General features: G+C 47.9%; 1 protein-coding gene across 1 annotated transcript in view; it reads left to right on the forward strand.

Moving 5' to 3' along the window:
• Positions 1-5,073: 5,073 nt before the first annotated feature.
• The window catches only part of LOC135092541 (uncharacterized), a 24,283-nt gene continuing 19,356 nt past the window's right edge, over positions 5,074-10,000 (forward strand). The window contains exons 1-3 of the mRNA XM_063991158.1: positions 5,074-5,096; positions 5,479-5,492; positions 5,958-5,964. Coding sequence (XP_063847228.1) covers positions 5,074-5,096; positions 5,479-5,492; positions 5,958-5,964 — 44 coding nt within the window. The remainder of the gene's footprint in view (positions 5,097-5,478; positions 5,493-5,957; positions 5,965-10,000) is intronic.

Raw genomic sequence — 10,000 nt, forward strand, 5'->3', positions numbered from 1 at the left:
ATAAGGAGGAGCAGGAGAAACATACCACACAAACTCCCCCAGCAGCAGCGACAGCAAGAAGAAAATTAAATAGACTCAGACACAGCCTCCCTCACCCAGGCAGCTTCCTAGACACACCTATAGTAACAGCAGGAGCCTAAGACATCCGTGTGTGTGTGTGTGTGTGTGTGTGTGTGTGAGAGAGAGAGAGAGGGAGGGAAGGACACTAGCAAAAGGCAACGAAAGATATGAATTCAAAAAAGAGGCCATTTTAGCATTGTGGGAGTGTGTTTGAAGCATGGCGCAACAATCATTTCTTCCCACGCTGTCCTTAGCTTCTCTCCATCCCTGCCTGTTCCGCTTCCCCCCTGCCTCCTTGTCTGACTAACTTGTAACTCTCTCTCTCTCTCTCTCTCTCTCTCTCTCTCTCTCTCTCTCTCTCTCTCTCTCTCTCTCCTTCTGAATGTGGCAACAAAGAGGAACATGGAATCGGGTTGAATAAAAAGGTGTGGCTTAACTGACATGTCACGACTTGTTTATTTTACTAGTTAAGGGTCCCTTGAGTTAACACGTCGCTTTAACTAAGATAAGGGTAGGAAGGCTGCTTCATTAAGTAGAGTGGCGTCTGTACGAGTTTTCCCCCACTTGTTTGTTGCCCTTTGTATCTTCCTCCGCGGCCCTTTTGTAGCTCTAATGTTTTCCCATCCATCTTAGTCCTTGGTTTCCCCGTTAGGCTCCTTCCCTCCACACTTACAGATGTCGTTGGGAGATGCGAGGGTTAACTGTCACGTCCTGTGGTCATTTGTACTGTGCTATTTCTCGGCTACAAATTACTAATGGACTGTACTGCAAAATAATAGTAATTACAAATAACTAACTGTTAAGCGAACATAGTGTAGATCTTAATTACCTCAATAGCCAGCGTCCCTCAAACCCTCTTCTTCTTCTTCTTCTTCTTCAGTTTTGTTGTCTCGCCTTTACTTCCTGTCTTTACCGCCCGCCTGTCTTTTTCATATCCGCCGCTCGTCTTATCTTGGTCCTGTCTTGGTGTTCCCTTCCTCCCTCCTCCTTGTGTACATGTTCCCATCAGTTTGTCCACCGTCCCAGGGGTCTTCGCCGCTTTTCTTCTTGGGTCTCCTTCGCTTTGTGCTTTCTTGGCCATTTCGCCCACCGCTCCTCACGACGCGCCTGTATTCACCCATATAGCGTCTTGACCTCACTCCGGAAATGAGCTACACTCCACGAGCCGCAGCCTGGATTAGCGGCGCGTCGACTGTTCCCCTTCGTCCTGTGAAGAACCATGAAGGCATCCCGCGTGTCCCATCTTGGTGCTCCTCTCTCCGCAGCCTTTGTCCTGTACTCTGCACCATTTCCACACCGCATCTTCACTGCATTCAAGCGTTCAAGCTGAAGTGATGAGGGTTTTCAGGGGTGTTTTTACGGTGCCAGTGACAGATTAGTAAGATTTCTACATTATAATAAGGTAAGCAGAGAGACAGACAGCCAAACACTTAGCCAGCCAGCCAGCCAGCCAGCCGAACTGCCACACACACACACACACACACACACACACACACACACACACACACACACACACACACACAGCCAGCCTGGGTATATCAGCGGTGGGCGGCGTGGGCGGGGATTCCCTCCAGGATGCGGGTGAGTTCCGCCTTGCGCTCCCTGAGGGCGCGCACCTCTGCCAGCAGGGTGTTATAGCGCTCCACGTATGCCGCCACCCTACGCTTCAGCTCCGCCATCTTTGCCGCCCTCTTGTCGCGGTTCCTTTTGGCCTTGATGGCGCCACGGCGTCTGCGCTCCTCCAAGGGGTCTGCCAACTCTTCCTTCACGTCGTACAGCTTGGGCTTCCTGCTGTGGCGGGTACGGTCAGACGCCTGCCGCAGTGACAAGGGCAGGTCCTGTAGCCACGCGGGGAGTTCCTCTGAGGTCTGGAGGGAGTCCTGTGGCACAAGTGACTGGGGGAGCCCTGTGGCACAAGTGACTGGAGGGAGTCCTGTGGCACAAGTGACTGGAGGGAGTCCTGTGGCACAAGTGACTGGAGGGAGTCCTGTGGCACAAGTGACTGGAGGGAGTCCTGTGGCACAAGTGACTGGAGGGAGCCCTGTGGCACAAGTGACTGGGGGGAGCCCTGTGGCACAAGTGACTGGAGGGAGTCCTGTGGCACAAGTGACTGGAGGGAGTCCTGTGGCACAAGTGACTGGAGGGAGTCCTGTGGCACAAGTGACTGGAGGGAGTCCTGTGGCACAAGTGACTGGAGGGAGCCCTGTGGCACAAGTGACTGGAGGGAGTCCTGTGGCACAAGTGACTGGAGGGAGTCCTGTGGCACAAGTGACTGGAGGGAGTCCTGTGGCACAAGTGGCTGGAGGGAGTCCTGTGGCACAAGTGACTGGAGGGAGTCCTGTGGCACAAGTGACTGGAGGGAGTCCTGTGGCACAAGTGACTGGAGGGAGTCCTGTGGCACAAGTGGCTGGAGGGAGTCCTGTGGCACAAGTGACTGGGGGATTATTTGTGTCCACGGGAGGAGGCCCTGTGAGGTTTGTGAGACCTGAGGAAGGCCCTGCGAGGCGGGAGGGAAGTTTTGCAGCCCCGGGGAGAGGCCCTGGTGCCGGTGAGGGAGTTGTTGTGACCACTGGGAGAAGACCTGCTCTTGGTGTGGCTGCTGAGGGAGGCAGTTGTACAGTGTTTGGCACACAGTTTCAGGAGACAGCTGGGGCAGCGGCACATCACTCACCTCAGCGGGCGGCGGGGACTGGCTGGGCGAGGCGTAGGGCTGGAGGGGCGGGGTGAATGCCACCAGGCTGCATGGATCGTCCTCGGGACCAGACAGGCTGTAGGAGGCTTCCCCGGGGCCAGGCAGGCTGTAGGAAGCGTCCGCTGGACCAGGCAAACTGTACGGGGCGTCCCACATGTCCGGCAGGCTGCAGGGAGCGGCACTGGGGCTCGATAGGGTGGGCGTCCCCTTGGGTGGGAATCGCGGCGGACGTCCTGCATGGCGCCGTGGGTGCTGCTGTGTGGACGCGGGGTGAGACGGGCAGCTGGACATGCTGAGCACGCGAGGCGGAGTGTGGCTTGGTCTAGACACGCTGATGGTGGAGTGTCAGACAGGGCGTTAGTGCGATGAATGGCGAGTGTGTGGCGATGAATGGTGCTAAGTTGACGGGGGTGGCAGTATTGCATTGCGTGGTGCAACACTTGGTATGTCTCTCTCTCTCTCTCTCTCTCTCTCTCTCTCTCTCTCTCTCTCTCTCTCTCTCTCTCTCTCTCTCTCTCTCTCTCCCCTGCCCCGCACTTGCACTGCATTCCCTTGCGCCGCACACCTGCGCTGCTTTCCAGGACCATGTGGTTGTGGCAGCGCAGCGTTTGCAAGGACGTTTTTGCGGTTCTAGTGACAGATTGACAACATTTCTACATTATGAACAGGAGAAACAGTATTGAGAACCCGACCAGGCATCTCTGGGGCCTTGCTAAATAGTCATGGTGAGAGAGAGAGAGAGAGAGAGAGAGAGAGAGAGAGAGAGAGAGAGAGAGAGAGAGAGAGAGAGAGAGAGAGAGTTATTGAATGCAAGTCTCTTAATATCGTATGAAACCATTTCCTACTGTAGTGGTGGTGGTGGTGGTGGTGCTTGTGGGAACGGCCTGTCGAACGCCATCCTCCCCTCGTGGTGGTGGTGGTGGTGGTGGTGGTGTGGCCTGTCATGTGCCCCCCGCCCCCCTGCATGAATAAGCCGTGACATCAGTATTAACACCACCTAGCACCAATGCCTCACCGCTCATGGCACACGTCATAGGTCAAGGTGCCATGCTGCGGGTTTTCCTTTTGTTTTCCTCCTTTTTCTTCCTTCATATCTTTCGTCTCCTCTTTCTTCTTCTCCTCCTTTTCATTCCTCCTCCTCCTTCTCCTCCTTCTCCTCCTCCTCTTCCTCCTCCTTCTCCTCCTCCTCCTCCTCCTCCTCCTCTTCCTCCTCCTCCTTCTCCTTCTCCTTCTCCTTCTCCTTCTCCTTCTCCTTCTCCTCCCTCCTCCTCCTCTCCTCCTCCTCCTCCTCCTCCTCCTCCTCCTCATCTTCTTCCCCCTCTCCATCCAACTCTTTCATCTCTTCATTTTGTTCTCCTTCCTTCTTTTCTTCTTTTTTTCTTCTTCTTCTTATTATTATTATTATCATTATCATTATCACTTATTTTTATTATTATTATTATTATTATCATTATTATTATTATTATTATTATTATTATTATTATTATTATTATTATCATTATCATCGTCATCGTTATCATTCTCTCTCTCTCTCTCTCTCTCTCTCTCTCTCTCTCTCTCTCTCTCTCTCTCTCTCTCTCTCTCTCTCTCTCTCTCTCTCTCTCTCTCTCTCTCTCTCTCTCTCTCTCTCTATATATATATATATATATATATATATATATATATATATATTAATATTCTTTTTCTCTCCACCGTAATCATTATAAAACAAAAAGGAAAAAAAAAATTATGAATAATTTTTCCTTCCTTTGCTGTTTTACTCTTTGGAAAAGGGAGAGAGGGGGGGTGAGAGAGGAAGAGGGGGAGGGGAAGAGGCACAGGGGTGGTGGGAGGGGGTGGGGGGTTACTGACTTTTGCGTTATGGCCGGTGTATAGAAATGCACACACAAGGAGATGATCAGCCGGACTTCTCTTCTGATGATCTATAAATGTTGTTGTCCTATCACAAGAACAGCAAAAGCGCCCTTAACGACCAGTGCAACTTCAAGTAAGCTATTTTGAAGTAGTGTTTCGGAGTCAGGGCAAACCTCACTACGTCAGAAATTCTAGGAAAAGTATTGTTCTCCTTGTTTTGCCTAGGGGATAAGTAAATATTATGAAGCAAAGTTATAAAGCTCTGCAATTTATTTATTTATTTTATTTTTTCGGGGGAATGAAACAATAACTACATAATTTTTCAATGTAGTTACCCTTGACTTGAATACAGCTGAACCACTTGTCCCAAACGATATAGCAGTAGAGGCAATCCGAGGTGAGACGGGGTGGAGCACGTTCAGGGAATGAGTAGTGAAAGGAATACCTAATTTACTCAAGTACTCAAGATGGAGGGACTCAGCGAGGAGAGGTGCGTTAAAAAGATACTTGGTGTAGAAGGAAACTCATCTTGGAAAAAAAAAAAACGGAACGGTGGAAAGGAAGAGAGAACACAGAGGAAGAATGAAAGGTTATGCAGCAAGATGATGAAAGAAAATTGGGAGAATAGCCGGACCAGATGAGTCAGTAATGGAGAGCCACGCTTGAATGGTACAAGGCAGCGGTTAACATTCTTGTTTGGCCCACACATCTCTTGCACCATCTTTCAGTTTGCCATTTCTCCACCTTCCCAAGGCTGTCTGCCTCACAAAGTTGGAATCTCAAAGGCAATAAAACGATCAACATTCTAACAGCCTGAGTTTGCCAATTCTGTGGTCCCAATTCCACCCCTAAAACCCTGAAAATACCCTCAGGTTGAGAATCTCTGGTATAGGAAGAGAGACCAAAGGCACTTGAGGAGCAGGTTATTAAAGAAAGAACAGGAACACTAGAGATTAAAGCCAGGAGTAGGGACGAGCAGGAAGCAAGACTAAGTTCCGTGGTGGGAGAGACGCTAGAACACTTCATTGTGGACTGCTGCAGATATCAGTGACAGAGAGGCAGACTGATAGCCGCTAATGTGGGAGTCATCGGTGAATCACAGTGGCAGATTAGACGGAAAGAAGTAGATAGAGGGATTCTTTCACTGCGGGGATTACACGGGAGCAAGGGAAACAGGGAAAAGATTGGACAAGAGATGAAAAAAGTTCCTAGCGCTGGTCTGGGAAATAACCGTCAAGGGTTAAGCGTTGAGACCTCCTGCCTGCGTGCCCTGCTGTCTCTCCAACACGTTAAAATTTCAGATTTTACGGTAACTAATTTCTTAAGTTCTGACAAGATACCAAAATTTCAGATCTCCGGTAATTACTGACAATTTGGCAACACTGGAGGAATGAGCAAGGGCGGAGCGGTGCTGCTTCTGAACATGTCTTACCAGTCCTAACCAGATAAAGCAGAAGTGACAGTAATGGTAGTAGTTATAGTAGTACAAGGAGGAGGAGGAGGATTACAAGTGAGGTATGTGTGTAGTAGTAGTAGTAGTAATAGTAGTAGTAGTAGCCTATAGTATAGTATGGCCACTTAAGCTGGCAATAACCCCCAAAAGTAGGCTCCACCCCCTCCTCTCTCTCACACACACACACACACACACACACCTGCTGGTCCTAACAGGGCTTTTTGTGATAAATACACTTTGTAATATAATGTATGAAACGTAATGATTGTGTGTGTGTGTGTGTGTGTGTGTGTGTGTGTGTGTGTGTGTGTGTGTCCCTTTCTTCCTTTCAGTATCATTCTCACATAGGGGAGTGATAAATATAACGCAGATATGTACAGGGTTTATGAATGTAGCTTAGACAAAAGGGAAAAGTTTACAAACACTTCAGTTGATGATGAGAAGGCTTGACTTGACATGGATCCCTTGAGATGAGCTGTGGCGAGGCTCTTCCTTTCCTCCTTCCACCCACCCTCTCTCTCTCTCTCTCTCTCTCTCTCTCTCTCTCTCTCTCTCTCTCTCTCTCTCTCTCTCTCTCTCTCTCTCTCTCTCTCTCTCTGTGTGTGTGTGTGTGTGTGTGTGTGTGTGTGTGTGTTTCTTCCTTCTTGAGTGGGTCTGCTTACATATGTGAGAGAGAGAGAGAGAGAGAGAGAGAGAGAGAGAGAGAGAGAGAGAGAGAGAGTAATTATCGAAACGATAATTACTCCCAGGGAGGTCTAAAGCACTGTTCAGGGGGTGCTGTGAACTTATCATTAAACCCAGCTGTGACCTCACTGAACGTTTCCCTTTGTGTCTCACAACACAAGGGGGCAGTCACAGCCTGCCCTCTAAAGACAACTCTCTTCCTCCACACAAAACTACAAGCACCTAATAACACACACACCCTTCACTCAAAAATTTTAAAATCATGGCGACTCCTACACCAGCCTCGGAGTCCCTATCTGGGGAGGGGACCATAAATGTCCCCAGATCGGACTGCCTTTCTGTCGACGACCCTAAGTGTCTTGACACCCCCCTCAACTTTTTCTTCATTAACTTCTGCAACATTTGTGGTCTAAGATCTAATTTTCAATATGTAGAACACCACCTCTCCTCTTCTAAACCTCATCTTTTCCTCACTTAAACTCAGGTGTCTGAGGCAACTGACAGTAGCCCCTTTTCTGTTCCCTCCTACTTTCTCTATCCTCATTTTCGATCCAAAGCTGGATGTTGCGTTTATGTGCGCAATGACTTAACCTGCTGTCGTGCCCACGCTCTTGCATCTTCCGAGTTTTCCACCATCTGGCTACGACTACAGAGTCACTCAAACTCAAAACTCAAACTAAATCTATTTGTGCTGTATACCTCTCACCTAACTCCTCTGACTATAAGAAATTCTTTGACTACTTAACTTCCAAAGTGGAGCACATTCTGACCCTCTTCCCTTTTGCAGAGATCTCCATTCTTGGAGATTTCAATGTTCACCACCAGCTTTGGCTTTCCTCTCCCTTCACTGACCATCCTGGTGAACTAGCCTTCAACTTTGCTATCCTCCACGAACTAGAGCAATTGGTGCAACACCCTACTCGTATTCCTGACCGTCTTGGAGATCTTGCTTATGCTGTCACCCTTTCTTCTCCGTTGGGCTCCTCCGATCACAATCTCATATCTGTATCTTGTCTTATCGCTCCAATCCCTCCTCAGGATCTCCCTAAGCGAAGGTGCCTCTGGCGTTTTGCCTCTGCTAGTTGGGGGGACCTGAGGAGGTATTTTGCTGATTTTCCTTGGAATGACTACTGCTTCCGTGTCAGAGACCCGTCTTTGTGTGCTGAGCGCATAACAGAGGTGATAGTGTCTGGCATGGAGGCGTACATTCCTCACTCTTTTTCTCGACCTAAACTTTCCAAACCTTGGTTTAACACAGTTTGTTCTCGTGCTATACATGATAGAGAGGTGATCCACAAAAGGTATTTAAGCCTTCCATCACCAGAATCATGCACTTTATATATATTTTTCTTTATATATTTATATTTGCTTACGTTACCCTTATACCACTTAAAGACTTCCATCAGGTCCCCTCTTAACCTACGTCTCTCTAAAGAAGACGCGGCTATAGCTGGTTCCCTTCATCCTTACCTGCTATCATCCCCGCTACGTTAACCCGCATGTCAGTTAAAATAGCTCATTCGCTTGTGGGACGCCAGGCGATCTGCACTACACTAGCCGCATGAATATACAGGAAATAATAAGTGCTGTTTTTTTTTTTTTCTTTCTTTCTTTTTACTTTCTTTTTTTTTCAGCTGAGGGTATAGATGTAGATGAGATGTACATGCGGAGCCATAGTTTTTGTATCGCCAGCTCCTTAAGGATTACTCTTGTATATATTTGTTTACGGTAGAGCTTATTTTCTCTTCTTCTTCCAGCTGAACCCTTACACAAAAATATCCTCAGAAAATGGGGGGGGGGGATGACACTTCAAAACAACTGAAACTAACAGCTCCTAGAAGTTACGTTGACTCATCGACTGGCGTATCAAGATTAGCCTAATGTTTACTTGCCTATTAGCTGGACTACCTTTCTCTGATGGATGCAATAGAAATGATCTACTCTATATACAAACTGACTGACTTCCCGAGTGATTTTCTCTATTCCGATGTGGACATGGCATCGATAGGCACTCCCTCCCCCCCCTCCCCCTGGTTCCACATGTGAATGTTCCGCTGCGTAAACCAGTTTCCCTTGAGAGTGGTTGTGAATCGCTTTGCTCTCTCACCGCGTCTGTTTTTTTTCTAAGGCCACAGAGATGACTAGCCGGGTTCTCAAGAGTGTTTTTCCTGGTTATAATGTAGAAATGTTGTTAATCTCTCACTGGAACTATAAAAAAACACCCTTGAAAACCCGCGCCACTTCACCACGGCTGTTTTTGAAGGCCACAGAGATGACTAGCCGGGTTCTCAAGAGTGTTTCTCCTGGTTATAATGTAGAAATGTTGTTAATCTCTCACTGGAACTATAAAAAACACTCTCGAAAACCCGCGTCACTTCACCACGGCTGTTTTTCCAGGCCACAGAGATGACTAGCCGGGTTCTCAAGAGTGTTTTTCCTGGTTATAATGTAGAAATGTTGTTAATCTCTCACTGGAACTATAAAAAAACACTCTTGAAAACCCGCGTCACTTCACCACGGCTGTTTTTCCAGGCCACAGAGATGACTAGCCGGGTTTTCAAGAGTGTTTCTCCTGGTTATAATGTAGAAATGTTGTTAATCCCTCACTGGAACTATAAAAAAAACACCCTTGAAAACCCGCGTCACTTCACCAAGGCCACAGAGAAGACTAACTGGGTTCTCAAGAGTGTTTCTCCTGGTTATAATGTAGAAATGTTGTTAATCCCTCACTGGAACCCTAAAAACACCCTTGAAAACCCGCGTCACTTCACCAAGGCCACAGAGATGACTAGCCGGGTTCTCAAGAGTGTTTCTCCTGGTTATAATGTAGAAATGTTGTTAATCTCTCATTGGAACCATAAAAAACACCCTTGAAAACCCGCGTCACTTCACCAAGGCCACAGAGAAGACTAACTGGGTTCTCAAGAGTGTTTCTCCTGGTTATAATGTAGAAATGTTGTTAATCTCTCATTGGAACCATAAAAAACACCCTTGAAAACCCGCTTAACTTCACCAAGGCCACAGAGAAGACTAACTGGGTTCTCAAGAGTGTTTCTCCTGGTTATAATGTAGAAATGTTGTTAATCTCTCATTGGAACCCTAAAAACACCCTTGAAAACCCGCGTCACTTCACCAAGGCCACAGAGAAGACTAACTGGGTTCTCAAGAGTGTTTCTCCTGGTTATAATGTAGAAATATTGTTAATCTCTCATTGGAACCCTAAAAACACCCTTGAAAACCCGCGTCACTTCACCAAG

Source organism: Scylla paramamosain, chromosome 40 (assembly GCF_035594125.1).
Source record: "Scylla paramamosain isolate STU-SP2022 chromosome 40, ASM3559412v1, whole genome shotgun sequence".
Classification (NCBI taxonomy): Eukaryota; Metazoa; Arthropoda; class Malacostraca; order Decapoda; family Portunidae; genus Scylla; species Scylla paramamosain.